Consider the following 18,428-nt stretch of genomic DNA (forward strand, 5'->3'; position numbering starts at 1 on the left):
GGATTCGGAAGCCAGGCGTCCTTCTCACTGTGGAGAGGCAGACGTGGCAGAGGGCCAGGGGCCCGTGGTATTGCTGTGAGCTCGTGACCTGGAGGGCTGGAGGGGCTCCCAGCTCTCTCCACTGAAAGGCCTGGAAGTCATGCCGGCCAGGCCCCTGAGCGTCGTGAGCACCCCCAGGCCTGGCTCTGCCATCCCCACTAAAAGAAACCTGGGCTTCAGGCAGGACAGCTGGCCCCACAGCCTGACACCCCTTTGGTAGACACGGGGCTCGTGGCGGGGCTCGTGGCAGGCCAGCGTCCCAGACCAGCTCCCGGGACAGTCACTCGTTTAGCTCCTGATACCCGGTGACACCGTTTCCGAGCTTTGGCAGCCGTACTGTGCCCGAGTAAGGCACGAACTCAAGGGGAACACGAGGTGGCCATACGTGGGCACTCCGTCGCATCTTTGCGATATTTCTGTAAGTCTAGAGTCATTCCACGTTTCTAGAGAAAAGGAAACAGAAGGTCGTCCGAAGGGACTACTAGCCGAATCTGGGACAGTTTGGTCATCCGGACGAGTAATGCCGGGACTGGACAACAGACGGCTCATTAATCCTTGAAACATGTTTACAGAAACAGAAAAGGGGGGGGGGAGGAGAGAAAGAGAAGTTCCTCGTTTTGTTGGAGAATGCAGCCAACGGAGGTGGAGGAAACCGCCGTGGTCTCAACCTTCATCTGTAACACGGCGGTGATCGTGGACCCCGTCAGGATTCATCCACGAGTGCTGAACTCAGTGGGTGTGAGCGTTAGGAAGCGGGGTGTCAGGATCTGCTTGTCCTCATGGGAGAATTAGGAGTCAAGTCAGATCGACAGATCGAGAGACAGTCTACAGACAGAAGAATGGACGGCCTCCCCATCACCCCCGTCAGGGGACAGGGTCCCGCCAACACCAACCGCCCTGAGCGTCACGCTTGCACCGTGATCGTGCGGCAGAAGGGCCACGATGCCAGGAGATTCCTTCCCACGTGTTTAGAGGACCACGTGGCGCGGAGCCTGCACCTTCTCTCCCCGTGGTTCTGCAGAGAAAACGCTTCACGAAGGAGACCGAGAAAGCAGCTGTTAAATACCAACGACTGGGGAATCCAGGTGAAGGAACAGGGGTCTCACCGGGCCGTCCCTGCAACTTTTGTTTTATGTTCGGAGTTCCTTGAGCTAGAATAGGAGACAGATGCGTTCAGCTTAGAGACCAGCTACACGGTAGGAGGAGCATCCCGGCTGCCTGGTCCTGTCGAAGCCCTTCCTTTCCAAAGACTGGGACGAGGATGGCTGCCCTGCCTCGCCACTGACACGGCTCACCGGTGACAGAGACGCGGTCAGAACCCAGGTGTCCCGCGCCCCTGGAGCTGCCATAACAGTTGTTCCTTTCTCGTAGAATTCATCGTGGCCCTTAGTTGTCCTGCGGCTGTCACTGACGTGAGGGCTTTTGCAGGTCTGGAGGCGGCTGGTGGAAATAAACTTCCCCGTGGAGTATGGCTGGAAGGAGTCGTTGATGGGGGACCTGGAAGGAAGAATCAAACAGGTAGCAGAAGTCGGGGTGTTCTTTTCAGGAGCAAGTTGGTGAAGCCAGACCATTCGTAACATCCTGTAGATACGGAACGGTGCATTTCATGGGTAGTCCTGGTGCGCAAGGGGCGTGGGGTAGACCTGACCTTGCATTTAAAAAATTTTGTTAAATGTTTATTCATTTTTGAGAGAGAGAGAGAGAGAGAGAGAGAGAGAAAGAGGGCAGGGGAGGGGCAGAGAGAGAGGGAGGCACAGAATCTGAAACGGGCTCTGAGCTGTCAGCACAGAGCCCGATGAGGGGATTGAACCCATGAACCACGAGATCGTGACCTGAGCTGAAGCCGGACGCTTAACCGACTGAGCCACCCAGGCACCCGTGACCTTGCATTTTTGATCCGGCCTTAATCGTTTGACCAAAGGTGATATTCCAGAGAAGAATGAGAGAAAGGGTCTTGCCTCCAGGGAAACCCTAGGTTTATGGAGCAAAGCCCTCCCATGTGCAGATTGCTCACTAACCCCAGTGACAAAAATGGGGAAACAAAAGTGTTTTCATTTCTTTTTCTTTTTTATTTTAGAGACAGAATGCAAGCAGGGGAGAGGGAAGGAGGGAGAGGGAGGGAGAATCTCAAGCTTCACGCTTAGCTCTGCGCCCTGCGTGGAGCTCGATCCCACGACCCTGGGATCATGACCCGAGCCGAAATCAAGAGTCGGACGCTCAACGAACTGAGCCACCCGGGCACCCCCATGTCTTTATTTTGAATTAAAGCCTGTGACCCTAGGAAAATCAGGACTCGTTTTTACATGATACGAGAGTTTTATACGCCACGGTCTCAGGGGTCTTTTTAGGAAACTGGAAGCAAGGGGGAATCGCTTATGTTTCAAAGTTTCCCTGCTTCTGCCAGCTGCTGGGCCGGGGGCTTTTTCTGCAAAGCGGGAAGAGAGACGCTGCCTCGCAGCCTCGTTCGTCTAACGGCTCCAGTTGGCGGGGCCAGGGGACATGGTCGGGGTGGGGTGTGAAGTAAACTCCTGGGGACCCGGTGCAGTGTGGGGAAGGTAGGGCGATCGGGGCGCTTTTATTGCACAGAGTATTAGAGCACAGCCCCAAAGCCCTCACACCGTCGCCCTGTGTCGCAGGAGAGGCCTCTCGTCCAGATCTCTGCCTTCTGCAGCACCCACTGGGATGCCATGGGGTTAGAAGACAGCGTGTCAAGGTGCTTCGAGAAGTGTGTCATTGAAGCAGTGAGCACGGCCTGCCAGGTGAACAGCCTCTCACCGCGTGGGAAACGCGTCTGGGTTCACGGCGGTCCTCTGACATCATCAGCTCGGGGCCGTTCAGTGCCCGCTGGTTCTGAGCCCCAGCTACCAGCGCAGACATGGGCACCGGGCATCCCCCCTCTAGCCTAGAGGGAGGGTCCTCAAATTCAGTACCCTTGACCCCGAGAGGCCGCTCAGCCTCCTGCTACCACAGCTAACGCACCGCTCACGGGTGACCCTGAATCAAGCAATCCGGTGCTGCGCCTGTACGTCCTTCTCACTGCTGCTGGATTGTCTTCTGTTTGTTTTTTTTTTGTTTTTAATTTTTTTTTGTAAGTTTATTTATTTTGAGAAAGAGAGAGAGTGCGTGCGAGCAGGGGAGGGGCAGAGAGAAGAGAGAGAGAATCCCAAGCAGGCTCCATGCTGTCAGCACAAATCCTGATGTGGGGCTCGAGCCCACAAACCATGAGATCATGACCTGAGCTGAAACCAAGAGCCGGACGCTTAACCGACTGAGCCAACCAGGCGCCCGGCTGCTGCTGGCTGGTCTTACCACCTGCTCACACTTGCTTAGCTCGTGTGCAATGAGAGACCCCAAAGGCTGGCAGAACATTTATGGAAGAAGACGATGAGTTTGGAAAGATTCTGTCGACTCACGTAGGGTTTTTTCTGCAAAGTGGGGAGAGATGCTGCCCCACCTCGCCCCTTCGGAACAGCCTCTCCCACTCTGTGCGTGGGTGAGCTTAGGGCTTTCTGTACATAAAATCACATCGTACGCAGAGAGAAATGGTTTTACTTTTTCCTTTGCAATCTGGATGCCTTATATCTTGTTCTCCCGTCATTGGTGTGATTAGAGCCCCCAGTGCAGACGTGCCTTACTTCTCATCTCAGCGGGGACGCCCTCAGTCTTGTGCCTCTGAGCGTGTCGTCGGCTGTGGACTTTTCAGAGACGCCTTTCGTCAGCTTGAGGGCATTCCTTCTAGTCGAGAGTTTTTATCGTGGAAAGGCATTGGATGTCTGAACGCTTTCTGTGTCTGCTGAGACAACTGTACGATTTGTTTTCTCTGGATACGATGTAGCACATTAACAAATGTTCCGTGTTATGGGGCAACTGGGTGGCTCAGTTGGTTGAGTGTCCAACTTAAGCTCAGGTCATGGTCTCCCCATTCATGAGTTTGAGCCTCGTATGGGGCTTTGCACTGACGGCTCAGAGCCTGCTTGGGATTCTCTCTCTCTGCCTCTCTCTCTCTCTCTCTCTCTCTCTCTCTCTCTCATTCAAAATAAATATATATACTTACAAAAAAAAAGCACAGATCTTTGGGGCACCTGTGTGGCTCAGTCGATTAAGCCTCTGAATCTTGATTTCAGCCTCGGGTTATAATCTCATGGTTGGGGAGTTCGAGCCCCACATCTGGCTCTGTGCTGATATCCCAGAACCTGCTTGGGATTCTCTCTCTCTCTCTCTCTCTCTCTCTCTCTCTCTCTCTCTTTCTCTCCCTTTCTGCCCCTCCCCTGCTTGCTCTCGCTCTCTCGCTCTCAAAAATAAATAAAACTAAAAAAAAAAAACCACGAAAACAGGGGCGCCTGGGTGGCTTAGTTATTTGAGCATCCGACTTCAGCTCAGGTCATGAACTCGCGGTTTGTGAGTTCTAGCCCCATGTCGGGCTCTGTACTGACAGCTCAGAGCCTGGAGCCTGCTTTGGATTCTGTGTCACCCTCTCTCTCTGCCCCTCCCTCGCTCATGCTCTCTCTCTGTCTCTCAAAAATAAATAAACATTAAAAAAAAACCCACAAATGTTCTGTGTTAAACCAACCTTTCACCCCCGGGATAAACCCCACCTGGTCATGGTATATAATCCTTTTTATATGTTGTTGGATACGGCTTTGCTTCATCCTTTTAAATATCAAAAAGTAGCTATTGTAAACAAATCCCTACATTTTTCCCAATTACCGAAACTTTTTATAAAAACTTTGAACCTGAAGAAGGAGGATGTTCCATCTCTCTGTGGGGAATCGGAAGGAGGACTAAAAAGTATGTGCTGAACGCGTTACAGTTGAGAATCATGGTTTAGGACAGGGTATGCGTATTAACAGCTTTCTCATACTACGTTTGGCATCCTTCCCGGGAAGTTCGGGAAACCCGCAGCAGGCCGTGAGCCCGAGGAAACGGGTTGTGCCGTGCAGGTGCGTCTGTGTGTATTTTTTGCCTCTGTTTCTGCGTCTCTGATGTTTGTCAGGTGAGGACACGGCATGCAGGGAAACAGAAATGCCCTAAGAAAAGGGAAGTATTTTCTTCTCTTGCTTTTTTTGAGGCTTTGTAAACCACAGAGGATTTCTGGAATGCTATTGAACGAGCGGTTCATTTACATCCTTCGAAGGCAAACCCTCCCGAGAAACCTCCCGCATTTCCCTCTCTTTGTTCAGTCTCAGACCAGCATTCTTGAAAGAATCTCCCATCACGACCTGCGGAAATTTGGCAGTCTTGTGTCGGCCGTGATCACCAAGTCCTGGCCAAGGAGCAACGGGCAAGCCGTGGATGACATGGATGGGGTGTTAACGCACCTGCTCACGTGGCCGGACGTCAAGCATCTCTTCAAGTTATACGGTATGTCCGTGGGGGGTACAGGTGTGTCTGTCCCGTGTGCTTGTGTCTTCCTGAGCCCCGGGGTGGGGGACAGAGTATTAGACCTGATACTCGGGCGGGTTGATGTTCGACCAGGGAAGCAGACGGGAGGGACGGGAGGGACGGGAGGGAGGCACCCAGGAGGATCCGGGTATCCTGCTCTGTGGCCCCCATTCCCTGGGTGCCTGCCATGCCCCAGCTTCACTGCCAGCGTAGGGTCCTTGAAACAGTCCCGAAAGATCCCCGTTCTTCAGGCGAGGAAGCCGAGGCGGGGGGCTCGTAGTGTGACTCACCCGAGGTCTCAAACATCAATACCGAGAACTAAAGTCCAAACCCAAGTGTGTCTGGCTCTAAAAACCACTCTCTGTTGTTCTGAGATCAGCGTCCACGTCGAAGCCGATGCTGACGACCTTTCACAACAAAATAAATACTGTCTGTTTCTTTGCCCCCACCCCCCCCCACGCCCCGGGTGTTCTGTGGTCAGAGAGGGGGAGATACGTATTGCCCAAAAAATGTCGTATTCAAGTTTATGTATAAGTCATTAGGTTCAGATGTAGGGCAAGGGCACTGGATTTGGGACAAAAAAAATCCCAGTTGGAGGATTCAGAGTCTCTGTTACATCGGAGTCTTGCCTGTCAGTGCTGTTGTGTGCATAAAACGAGGTCATTGATGGGGGCGTGGGTGGTTTCATGAGCCTTGTTAAAAGCCACTCACTTGGAAAGATTTCATTTGTGTCTTTTAAAATTAACGGACGTTGAGGGGCGCCTGGGTGGCGCAGTCGGTTAAGCGCCCGACTTCAGCCAGGTCACGATCTCGCGGTCCGTGAGTTCGAGCCCCGCGTCGGGCTCTGGGCTGATGGCTCAGAGCCTGGAGCCTGTTTCCAATTCTGTGTCTCCCTCTCTCTCTGACCCTCCCCGGTTCATGCTTTGTCTCTCTCTGTCCCAAAAATAAATAAACCTTGAAGAAAAAAATTTTTTTAAATTAACGGACGCTTTTAGGGGCGCCTGGGTGGCTCAGTCGGTTAAGCATCTGACCTTGGCTCAGGTCACGATCTCACGGTTTATGAGTTTCAGGCTCTGTGCTGACAGCTCGGAGCCTGGAGTTGCTTTGGTTTCTGTGTCTCCCTCTCTCTCTGCCCCTCCCCTACTTGTGCTGTGTCTTTCTCTCTCTCTCTCTCTCTCTCAAAAATAAAGATTAAAAAAATAATTAATAATAATTAAAAAAACTAAAACTAAACATAAAATAAATAAAAATTCTGTCCTCTCACTTGATCTTAAAATTCAAATTCCCATTTTTGCAAGAGAGCCACCCTGTGCAGAATATCAAACCCTCACATTGATGTGTCTCCGCAAAAACACCCCCTGCAAACCCTCCGGGTCACCCTCGCTGGGCACCCGTGCGTCCCTGGTGCAGGCCACTGTTCCGCTGCACGGATTCTCAAGACGCGGGGCTTAAAGGAGACACTAGTTCCAGAACAACCCTCAGCATGCTGAAGGGGGCTCAGGTTTTAAAAGCCAGAGAAGTGCGGCTCTCCTCTCCTGCCATGGCGGGAGTCACCTTTATGAGCAAGGTCGTTTGGGAAGCCTTCCAGAAGGCAGAATCGGGCTAAGGGAGAGACGCTTCTGGAGACACAGGGTGACCTTTGCTGGTCTCGCGTGCAGGTGGGGGCAGAATAGCAAGGAGGCCGCGGGGCAGCGCCGTGTCGTGCGGGGGCGGGGGGCGGGGGGCGGGGGGGCAGGAGCAGGCGCCTGCTCCTTTAACTCTGTTCTCAACCTGCTCAGAAACCGATGAGAAGGTGCTAACCAACATGACCGAGGACGGCAAGAAGCTGTTGGCCACCGCCGACTCCGTGTTCACGAAAGTTACCGAGGACCTCCTGGATGGCACTGTCCTGGTTGGACACTTGGAGCTCATCATCAAGCACACCAATCAGTTTCTCGACATCTGTCAGTTAAGTGAGTGTCAGCGGAACCGGACTTGAGGTTCCTGGACAGGGACCGCGGGTGTCCGCGTGTTTTGTAGAGGGGCGACCTACATCCTCCTACGATGAGGGGCTCTTCCTGTCGGTCAGTTGAGAGGGGACGGTTTCTTATCCTCAGGAAAATGATGGGGAAGTGATAAAAGAATGGGCCGGTAAGATCGCCCTGTTTCTCTCCACGAGGCTGGGCCCGTGGGCGTGTGGGCAGCGTGGCTGTGCACGTAGCAGCCGCCGCGTCCCTCCCCGCGGCCGTGACCTCAGAGCATCCTCAAAGGGAGCTGGCAGAGGGGCGCCCGGGTGGCGGTTGGGCGTCCCACTTCGGCTCGGGTCATGAGATCTCACTGCTCGTGGGTTCGAGCCCCGCATGGGGCTCTGGGCCGACAGCTCGGAGCCTGGAACCTGCTTCCGATTCTGTGCCTCCCTCTCTCTGCCCCTCCCGCGTTCATGCTCTGTCTCTCTCTTGTCTCAAAAATAAATAGACGTTGGGGCGCCTGGGTGGCGCAGTCGGTTAGGCGTCCGACTTCAGCTCAGGTCACGATCTTGCGGTCCGTGAGTTCGAGCCCCGCGTCGGGCTCTGGGCTGATGGCTCAGAGCCTGGAGCCTGTTTCCGATTCTGTGTCTCCCTCTCTCTCTGCCCCTCCCCCGTTCATGCTCTGTCTCTCTCTTGTCTCAAAAATAAATAGACGTTGGGGCGCCTGGGTGGCGCAGTCGGTTAGGCCTCCGACTTCAGCCAGGTCACGATCTCGCGGTCCGTGAGTTCGAGCCCCGCGTCAGGCTCTGGGCTGATGGCTCAGAGCCTGGAGCCTGTTTCCAATTCTGTGTCTCCCTCTCTCTCTGCCCCTCCCCCGTTCATGCTCTGTCTCTCTCTGTCCCCGAAATAAATAAATGTTGAAAAAAAAAAAAAAAAATAAAAAATAAATAAATAAATAAATAAATAGACGTTAAAAACAAATCTAAAAGAGAAAGGGTTAGGGTTAGAGGGTTTTCGCGGAAAAGGATGCGCTTGCTGCTCCTACTGGGCTCCTCTCGTTTTCCAGAGGGAAAGTGCCTTTCACCCCAAGAGAAGAAGCAGGGTGTAAAGGAAGTGTTGGAGTGGAGGAAGGAGGAGCTCAAGTTTCTGAAGAAAGAGAAGAAATGCGTCCACAGTCTTCTGAAGCTGTGCGGGGAGGTGAAGCACCTGGTGAAAGGTGACAGTCCGGGGAGCCCACGTGGACCAAATGGAGGGTCCCCGGGGCAGGGGAGGGGGGGAGGGTCCGAGGGGACCATCCACACACGTCACGCAGCAGTGTCTACCTTGGGGGGGAGGCATTTCGTGACGTGTTCGTTTTTAACCGCATCACACGGGCCACCTTGGTCGTTTCGCTGTTTATCGCTGTGCCTCCGCATGACCCTCCTGAACACCCACCCGCTGCCCTGGTCTCCCAGGCCCGAGCGTTAGCTGCTGCAGAATTACAGAGGGGAGATCCTGCCCGATCTTGGATGCGTTGGTCCACTGTCCCTGTCGGTGTGGACGAGCCCAAGTCAGATGTGACTCTGACCACTGGTCATTCTCTGTCCGGAAGCTCTGGCCATCTTTTCGGCCCCGCTCTTCAGAGAGTTCATCGTGACGAGCCGAGGTCGGGGTTGCTTTTCCATCCGTCGTGTCGGGCATACGTAGGTCTTCCTAATCTAGAAATCCACGTCCTTGACTCCCGGGAAATTCGCGTGAGCTGTCTCACTGGTACTTTTCCTCTGGCGGGAACACGCCCCGTTGGGTCCCAGACCTCCCGCAGCAGCCGCGCCACTTCCGTGGATCTCTTCTTCAACTTTTGTCCCTTTGGTGTTTGCTCTGCTTTCTGAGAAATTTCGGCCCCTTGGCCTCCAGCCTTTCCCTTAGCATTTTTCGTCTCAGTTGTCGCGCTGATTTACAAGAACTTTGATTTTTCTCTAAACGACCCTGTTTCGTGCTAATCTTGCTCCTGTTCACAATCGCGGTGTCTCGTCTTTCTGAGATTATTGTCATTTTCGGCTTAGACGTTTCCCTTGCCTTTTGTCCCCAGACTTTCTTGTTTCCTCCAAGTCCTTATGTGGATGTTTTTCTGTCTTTCACGTTAAAGACGCCCCCGTGTGTCTGGGAATTCTTCGTCTGTATGAAGGGGGGGCCTAGCAAACCGGCTGTAGCCCCTGAGGGTGGTGTAACTGGGCCTCAAGGGCACGCTAGGTCCTGTCCCAGGGGTGGTCAGACCAGCGTGGGGGGCACAGGCCCGGCGGCCGGGGTCCTGGGGGTGGAGAGACGGGAGGGGCTGGAGGACCGTCTGCATCTGGTGTGGGTGTTCTGGTCCTCTCTCAGGGTCCTGCTCCTGCCTCCCCTCCTCCGCTGCCCGCGGCGTGTGTCCCTCTTTGTTACAACCCCTCCGTCGTCTTCTGAGGGAGGACATGCGTCCAGGCATACCTGATTCTCCCGTTGCCAAACTCGCTCCGCGTCAGAGCTGTCGCTGGCTGGGGTGGAGACGGGCGGGCGGCCTGCTGTCTAGAGTGGGGTGTGTGTGAAAATCGGACCTCCTCTCCAGCCTTTCGATCCCGGCCTCCTTACTTTCTCCCGCCTCTCCAACGACCTGTGTGACCTGTGTGTATGCCGCCAGGGAATCCCAGCCTGCCCGCTGCGGGCTGGCGGCCCTCGCCTTGGGGCCCAACTCGGCCTTGGCCGTGGCTGCGGGTCTGCTTTTCAATTCCACGCCCCCCCCCACCCCCCCGCTCTGGCTGTGATCTTTTCCGCTCCTCCCAGCCCGTCGTGGTTTGTGACTTTTCCAAGACCTTGTCTGTTGTGGCCCCGGAGCGGGTTTGGGGAGGGAGTGAGGCGGGCGATGTCCACACGGTCACATGCGCCCGGAGGTGCCTAGAAGGGACCGTGCTTGCTTTGTTGTGGAAAGTCATGAACAAGCTGGGGCGGGGGGTAGGGGGGGTTGTGGGGAGACCAGTGGGTCCTTACTGAGGAAGAGTGACGGCAAGTGCGTTCACGCAAGTTGCGTTTCGAGCAGTGAGGACGGTAACTATGGGGAAAATAAGGTAGAACGGTACCGCGAGTAGAGGTTTGACTTCTGACGTTCCTCTGTGGTTTCCAAGTGGATCTGGAAGAGGTGACCAGAAAACACGCGGAGGACCTCAACGGTAAACGTCTGAGCGACGCCGTGACCGTGAGGTTGTCGCCCGCCTCCCCGGACGTAAAGAGGACGACACATTACAGCCTGAGCCCCCAGGTCCAGGAGATGGCCAGGAAGATGGACTGGTTGAAGGACAGCCACCTCTTCCAGGTGTTCTGGGCGGAAGCCGCGAGGGCGCTGAGCGAGCCCGGGGAGGAGCTGGAAGGGCAGATACTCCAGCCTGAAGAAGCGTACAAGTATCTGTACTGCCCTTGTTTCGAGAAGTATCAGGATCTCTATGAGGATCTGAAGTCAGGAGAGATCACCTTTCAGGAGGTCAATGTCATGTTCAATGACTTTGTGAATAAATACAGCAACCTCACTTTCGAGCTCCAGCTTATGTGTGCCCTGGACAGCAGCGACCAAAGAGACTGGATCGGTGACCGTGTTGGGCAGATCAGGGAGTACCATCACCTGCATCAGGCCGTCAGCTCAGCCAAGGTCATCCTGAAGGTCAAGGACAGTTTGGGCCTGACCGGTGACTTCCGTGTCCTGCACACGTTGTTAAACTTTGTAAGTTATTTGCCAGGGACCCCTGGGGTGGGGGGCTGGGAAGTTGGCAGGGGCGTCTCACGGGCTCTCTGGGTTCTTGAGGCTGGACGGGATGGTTCCACAGCCTCCCCCCAGCAGTTCTTTTTTTTTTTTTCTTTTTAAAAAAAATTTTTTTTTCAACGTTTATTGATTTTTGGGACACAGAGAGACAGAGCATGAACGGGGGAGGGGCAGAGAGAGAGGGAGACACAGAATCGGAAACAGGCTCCAGGCTCTGAGCCATCAGCCCAGAGCCTGACGCGGAGCTCGAACTCACAGACCGCGAGATCGTGACCTGGCTGAAGTCGGACGCTTAACCGACTGCGCCACCCAGGTGCCCCAACCCAGCAGTTCTTGATTGCACCTCATTCGATGCCAGATCGTGCCCAGGGCCTTGTTTCCACCTCTGTTTATAAACAGTGTGAGTGCCGTTGGCACTCGCTGTTTTCCCGGGTCGGCGTGAGGTTCGAGAACCGGGGAACGGGCGATGACCCTCTTTCAGTAGCCGGGGATTTGGAGGGAGTGATCTGGTCTCATGGGGCTAGCGAGGGGCTGGAGGGGCAAAAGAGGGGTTGGTTTCGCCCGGCTCTGCGTCCCCTGGTGCCAGCAAGGAGCGGTCCGCGGCAGGCTGTCTCTGCTACGGGCAAGAACCGGGCCCCATGCGGTGTGTTCCTTCAGGCGAGCATTGACAGGGTATCCCGTGACCTGCGGTATGGTATAGACGCTTGCGATGATGATTAAAGTTTAGCACAAAATTTGGAATTAAAGCACACGTAACCTTGAATGCCAGCAGCGTGCTCTCGAGTAAGTCACTGCTCCGGGGGTCCGTGTCCTTACCCGCGAAGTAGGAAAAGCAGCAATTTTTACCTGGCTGCGTCTTGGCAGAACGCCAGGCACGGTCTCGGGGACAGGGGCTCCATGTGCCTGCCTCCGGCTCCCGCCAGTCCAGGAAGGGCGGGGATGGGGCCTCCGGGATGGTCGTCGCTCCGGCTCCAACTCCAGGGCTCCAGGTAACCCCGTCCCGCGCACAGTAGAGCCTTGTCTTGCAGACGGACAACTTCAACCAGTTCCGCCACGAGAAGCTGGACCGGATCAGCAAGCAGCTCATCCAGGCCAAAAAGCTGCTACAGGACGTCACTGAGCCCCGGTGCCAGTGTCTGAACGAGCTGTCCCTGAGGAAGGAGTTCGTCAGCTGGGTCCGGGAGGCTCTCGGAGGTACGGCGGTCGGCGTCTGGAGGGAGTGTTCAGATGGCTCGTGGGGCGGGGGGCGCGGGGGGCAAGCCCTCCACTTGCTCACGTGCTGCCTGAAGAACAGAGATGCTGTCTGAGTCAGGTCGATGCGCAGCATTTGCCGCAGCGATTGCCGGCACAGTTTATTTCAGGGCGGTGTTTCTTACGTTCGGGCGTAGAAAGCACTTCCTCGGCTACTGTTTTCCCCCACTCTGGATGCTTGCTGTCAACAGTGGAGGGTCATTTTCTTACAAATCCTGCTCCCTTTTGCTTTTTCCTGGGCTTGATTTTAGCTACAAAACAAGGTGAGCCCTCGTCCGCAGAGAGTTTGGATTACGTCACACTCGGTGGTGTTCTGTGTGTTCCTTTTTGGGCCGGGGCCTTGGCAGCCTTTTTCGTCTTGTGGCTTGGGCGCCTTTGGCAGAGGGGGTGCACAGAGGGGAGGAGGGGAGGTACGGAAGAGAGGTGGAGGAAGCAGGGGAGAGGGGAGGCGGCTCTGGTGTGCAGGGGGGAGGCTGTCTCTCCTCCAGAGCCCCCATGCTTGCCACCGTGGGCTCCCCGGCCCGCTTTGAGGCACATCCTTCGATTCGTAAGTTGCCCGAAGAGAGGTCCTTCCATCCCTTGATGGTTAACTTTCGACACAGTATTTCCCAGCTGAGCCCGCGTCTTTTTCGTGTAAGACGGTCGCGTCGTGCAGATGAAATAAAGCGAGGTTCACGGCAGCCCCGTGGGGTGCCTGGATGTCGCTGTGGTTCCGTGAGGCCAGGTGCTGAGCAGTAGTGTCGACGTCAGCTGCAAAAGAAAGATGGCCCCGGCTCTGTGCTAAGAGCAGAAAGTCGATAAGCAAGACCCTGAAATTTCAGCAGTATCCGTTTATACCTCACTAAGCATCCTTGCTCGAGGTCAGAATGCCGGGCCGTCCTAGAGCCGCCCCGCCCCCACCCCCTCACCTGTCCCCCTCCGCCCCAAGGCGTCCACGAGCTGAAGGTGTTTGTGGACCTGGCCTCCATCTCCGCGGGGGAGAACGACATCGACGTGGACCGGGTGGCCTGCTTCCACGATGCCGTGCAGGGCTACTCCCCGCTGCTCTACAAGCTGGACACGAGCGCGGGGTTCGACGAGTTCATGACCCATCTCGGGGAGCTGTGGAGGGCCCTGAACAACGACGCATACCTGCCCCATAAGCTGGTAAGTCTTACTTCTGGCTTCAGGCGAGCAGACAAAGGCGCGTGGGCGATTGCAACACCGCCAGGGGCGTGACTGCGAACTATGCCACCGGAATGACGGGTGGATGCGGCATTTTAAAATGATGTCTCTCTTGGGCAGACGCCTGGGTGGCTCAGTCGCTTAAGCGTCCGACTTCGGCTCGGGTCACGAGCTCACAGTCCGTGGGTTCGAGTCCCGCGTCGGGCTCTTTGCTCACAGCTCGGAGCCTGGATCCTGCTTCCCATTCTGTGTGTCCCTCTCTCCCTGCCCCTCCCCTGCTCGTGCTCTGTCTCCGTCCGTCTGTCTGTCTGTCTCTCTCAAAAATAAAACATTAAAAAAATTTTTTAATGATTTTTCTTTATAGTTTAATTATTTTGAGAGAGAGAGAGTCCACGCAAGAGTGCGGGAGGGGCAGTGAGAGAGGGAGAGAATCCCAAGCAGGCTCTGTACTGTCAGCACAGAGCCTGACGTGGGGCTTGAACTCACGAACCCTGAGATCATGACCTGAGACGAAATCAGGAGTTGGACGCTCAACCGACTGAGCCCCCTGGGAGCCCCTAAAATGATGTTTAAAACCAGTTTTCCTTCATACATGGAAATGCCTTCTCTCCCTTATTACGTTAGAAAGTGTAATTCAGAATTGCATGTAAATTAAGTACAATTCCTGTCATGCAAAACACTCACGGACAGAAGACTGACCTGTGACTGGTGTTTTTTTTTTTGAATCGTAGTAACTGTTACTTAATTCTGTATATCGCTTGGTATTTTCCATATTTTCCATAAATGGTGTAAATTAACGTTTTAAATTTATGTTTGTAAAATATATATTAATTTGTATTTTGTAAATTATATTTTGTATATATTTGTAAAATATACATTCATTTTTATATTTACTTAATTCATAAGTAAGCTCTACACCCAACACAGGGCTTGAACTCAGGACCCTGAGATCAAGGGTCACATGCTCTACCGGCTGAGCCAGCCAGGTGCCCCTAGAAATCCATTTTTTATCAGAAAGAAAATGAACGTGGGGCCCCTGGGTGGCTCAGTCAGTGAAGCATCCGACTTCAGCTCAAGTCCTGGTCTCTGTTTGTGGGTTCGAGCCCCACGTCGGGCTCTGCGCTGACAGCTCGGAGCCTGGAGCTTGCTTCGGATTCTGTGTCTCCCTCTCTGCCCCCACCCCATGTTGTGTCTCTCTCTGTCTCAAAAATAAATAAAACTTCGAAAAAAAATCTTTAAAACGAACGTGGTAGTTTAAGTAAACCACGTGCACCAGGGTTCGAGCAGACCCACACCGCATCACGTGGCTAGTCTGCAGAGGCCATGTCTGGCCAGCCGCAACTGGCCAGAGGGTGAGGGAGGAGGGTGAGGGAGGAAAGGGGAGACAGAAGGACAGGACGAGGCATCTCCGTTTCTACTGCTGGAAGCTTACTTGCCCACAAAACATCTCCGTCATCGTTTCTCCTTAGTGCTTCCGGTTGGACTTGGGGTCCCCAGAAGCACACGGAGAACGTAAGGCCACAGTGCCCTTGCTCCATCCGGCCTCACCCCCGCCTGGGGGCCCGGCAGAACCAAGCCTTCCCCCATCCCGTCCATGTGCCCCCCCGCGTGCTAGCCAGGGCACTGGCCACGGGTGGGGACACGGACAATCAGCCCGTTAGAAAAAGGGCAACACTGTGGGGCAGCGACCCGAGCGGGACAGGTGAGAGGACAGCGGGTGAGGAAAGCCTCACCCAGGGCGACTGCACTCCCAGTGGGACACGGGGAAGAGGGGCTCACACCGCGGGAGCAGAGGAGGGGGACCACGGGAAGAAGAGAAAGAAGGTGTCCCTCCTGTCCCAACAGTGCGACTCTGCCAGGAACTTAGAGTGGCTGAAAACGGTGAAGGAAAGTCACGGTTCAGTAGAGCTCACTTCCCTGTCTCTGGCAACGGCCATCAACGACAAAGGCTGCTATATCATCAGGGCCCCCGCAGATGGCCAAAAGGTGAGCCACCCCATGTCCCGGCACTGCTGTGACCTGTACGGGCTGCTGTCACTTGGGGGGGGTGTGGGGTTCTGCCTCCAGAAAACCAGCTTCTACACTGGCACTTGCCTGCAGATCTCCCCAGACACGGTTCTACAGTTATCCCTTCCCGAGAGCCACGGAGGCCGCGAGGAGACGCGAGACTTCTCTTTGGAAGAGCTCAAGGAGCTTTTGAACAAGCTGATGCTGATGTCTGGCAAGAAAGATCACAGCAATGTTCAAGTAGAGATATTTTCCAAGGTGAGGACTCTCACTGCCCGCGGGCGGGACAACTCAGGAGGGTCTGAGTTGGCATTAAGTGATAGGAGGCACTCCGCTTTAAATCGGGGGTGGGGGGGTGGGGGGGGACAGCGGGCCTGCAGAATGCAGGAACCCGAATTCAAGATGCCAAGAGATGTCTGAGCCACGACGGGCCCGTTCGGTCGGTGGTCCCGTCTTAAGGTGCGCAGGCTGAATTGTCTGTTAGTTCTCTGCGTCGTAGGGGAGACGGCCGGCGGAGGGGTCCCAGAAGGAGACTTCTGTTGCTTCGATCGCTGTGAATCAGCAAGAACCCCCCAATACCAGAAGATTTAGATCGTAGCTCTTGGTCAAAATTAAAAGCGAACATACCGTTAAAGGAGTATCCGTTTACGTGACAGCCCCTGGCCTCTGTCAAGGGTTTTTTCTTTCAAGGCTATCTGTACCTTACGCCAATAGCCTTTATCCTCAAGAGAGTCCCCTCGAGAGGCTGATTATGTAAAGAGGAGAAAAGGCCTCCGCGGCGAGCCCCGCGTGTCCGAGGCCGCGCCGGGAAGCGTGCAAAGACCCGAACCCGAGGGGCGCTTCCCCCTCGACTCCCGCGTCGCCTGTGACACGGCTCCCGCTTCCGTTCGCCACAGGTGTTCTGCAACGTGCAGAGGCTCGTGGAGTCCTTCATAAACCTGTACGCTGCCGGGAACATGCTGTTCAGAAACTGGACGGCCCAGGTGCACTGCTCCCCTCGACACGGCGTCTCCATCCAGATGGACTTCCGCCTGGAGCGTGTGGTCCAGCTCAAGGGCAGCGGCTCGGTCGCAGAGCTCTTGGAGGCCGTCAGCAAGCAGCTGGAGCAGTTCCTGGACCGCTGGGAGGCCTTCGTGGCGGAGAAGCGGGCCAAGCACTTTTACCTCAACTACTACACCGCCGAGCAGCTGGTGTACCTGAGCACGGAGCTCAAGAAAGCGACGCCCAGCGACGCCGCCCTCACCATGCTGTCCTTCATCAAAGGCAACTGCACCCCGAAGGACGTCGCGAAGGCCCTCAAGGAGCCCCGCGGGGAGGCTGCCAGGCACGAGGAGAAGACGGCGATCCAGGGGCTGCAGGTGATGCTCCTGCGGGAGCTCAGCCTGGCGGGCAAGCTGAGGGCCGTCCTGGAGCAGTCGCTGGTGTGCATGAGCGCCTTCCTGCCCCACTGCCTGGACCTGGAGGCCCTCGGCCGATGCCTGGCCCTCCTAGGGTGGATGCGCGGGTGCCCCGTGGAGCGCCAGCTGCCCAAGGGCCTGCACGTCGGCCGGCCCAACCTCATCGTCTGCGGCCACTCCGAGGTCTTGCTGGCCGCGCTGGCCATCTACATGCACACCCCGCAGCAGCCCCTGCCCACCTTCGACGAGGTGCTCCTCTGCACCCCGGCGACCACCTTGGAGGAGGTGGCTCTGCTCCTGCGTCGCTGCTTGACCCCGGGCTCCCGGGGGCAGGGCGTCTACAGCCTGCTGTACGCGGACCTGCTGAGCTACGAGGTGGCCAGCCAGGCGGAGGCACTCTTCCTGAGCCTGTGCTCACAGCCGCACCACGAGGACTTCCAGCTGGTGATGGTGTGCGACAGCGAGCGGGAGCACTGTCACCTGCCCTCCGCCTTCAGCCAGCACAAGGTCCTGGTCACCCCCCAGGCGCCCCTGCGGGACATCCAGGCCTACCTGGCGCAGCACTTCCAGGTCCCCGCGCACACGCCGTCGGCCGCCGACGTGTTCCGGGACCGGACGTGCGTGGGCATCGTGGCGTCCAAGCGCGCGGGCGTCGGTAATGACCGCTGCCGGGGTGGGCGGGCCCCTCGGGTCGCGGGGGCCATCCGACGGCCCTTCCCCCTGCAGCGGGGGGACGGCTCGGATGGAGCCCTCTGTAGGCGGGGACACGGAGTCTCAGGGAGGTTCTGGCTCTCTGAGGTTGTGAATCGGGGCGATGGTTTGTTTCACCCGTTCCAAATTTTGCACAGAGAAGCGACTTGCAACAAGTCTTCCTGGTCCACGGTCCTGCCGCCTGATTTCCATACTCTAACGTTTCAGGGAAGTCTCTCTACGTGGAGAGATTGCACAGCAAACTGACGATGAAGCTGAGAGGAGAAAACGTGCCCCTTAAGGTCATCCGATTGATCGACCCTCAGGTGGATGAGAACCAAGTACTGAGTTCCCTCCTGCCTTTCCTGAAGGCCCGCTATCAGACCAGACCCATGATATTCCACTTTGACGTGACCTCTTCGGTAAGTGCCCCGGGGTCTTGGTCGCGCGGCCGCTTCGGGAAAGTCAGCGTCCTCTTCCCACGCGTATTGATACTCGGTATCACCGTGTCCAAGGACGGAGCACGACAGTCCCCGGGGCTGGGAGGACGGGCCGTCTTCTAAGCGCTCCTACACCTGCGTGATTCTGTCTTTAGGTGCAGACCGGACTTTGGGTGTTCATTTTCAAACTCCTCATCCTGCAGTACTTAATGGATATAAATGGGAAAATGTGGCTCCGGAACCCGTGCCATTTATACATCATTGAAATCCTGGAAAGGACCCCAGTAATGCTCAAGACGCCTTCCAAACGGGTGTGTACCACAGGGCATTTTCACGTCTCTGCACCGGTTCG

General features: G+C 55.8%; 1 protein-coding gene across 6 annotated transcripts in view; it reads left to right on the forward strand.

The window, feature by feature from the left end:
* RNF213 (ring finger protein 213) overlaps positions 1–18,428 on the forward strand; it is a 106,574-nt gene that overhangs the window by 38,662 nt on the left and 49,484 nt on the right. For 5 of the 6 annotated variants that reach the window (XM_019818352.3, XM_045044705.1, XM_045044706.1 and 2 more), the window contains 13 exons: positions 1,468–1,557; positions 2,676–2,798; positions 5,220–5,400; positions 7,200–7,373; positions 8,434–8,583; positions 10,499–11,088; positions 12,156–12,321; positions 13,307–13,524; positions 15,388–15,528; positions 15,643–15,807; positions 16,446–17,601; positions 17,865–18,058; positions 18,232–18,387. In XM_019818352.3, the coding sequence (XP_019673911.3) occupies positions 1,468–1,557; positions 2,676–2,798; positions 5,220–5,400; positions 7,200–7,373; positions 8,434–8,583; positions 10,499–11,088; positions 12,156–12,321; positions 13,307–13,524; positions 15,388–15,528; positions 15,643–15,807; positions 16,446–17,601; positions 17,865–18,058; positions 18,232–18,387 (3,504 nt within the window). The remainder of the gene's footprint in view (positions 1–1,467; positions 1,558–2,675; positions 2,799–5,219; positions 5,401–7,199; positions 7,374–8,433; positions 8,584–10,498; positions 11,089–12,155; positions 12,322–13,306; positions 13,525–15,387; positions 15,529–15,642; positions 15,808–16,445; positions 17,602–17,864; positions 18,059–18,231; positions 18,388–18,428) is intronic. The other variant, XM_045044707.1, reaches the window with a different exon arrangement.

Source organism: Felis catus, chromosome E1 (genome assembly GCF_018350175.1).
Source record: "Felis catus isolate Fca126 chromosome E1, F.catus_Fca126_mat1.0, whole genome shotgun sequence".
In the NCBI taxonomy this organism is placed as follows: domain Eukaryota; kingdom Metazoa; phylum Chordata; class Mammalia; order Carnivora; family Felidae; genus Felis; species Felis catus.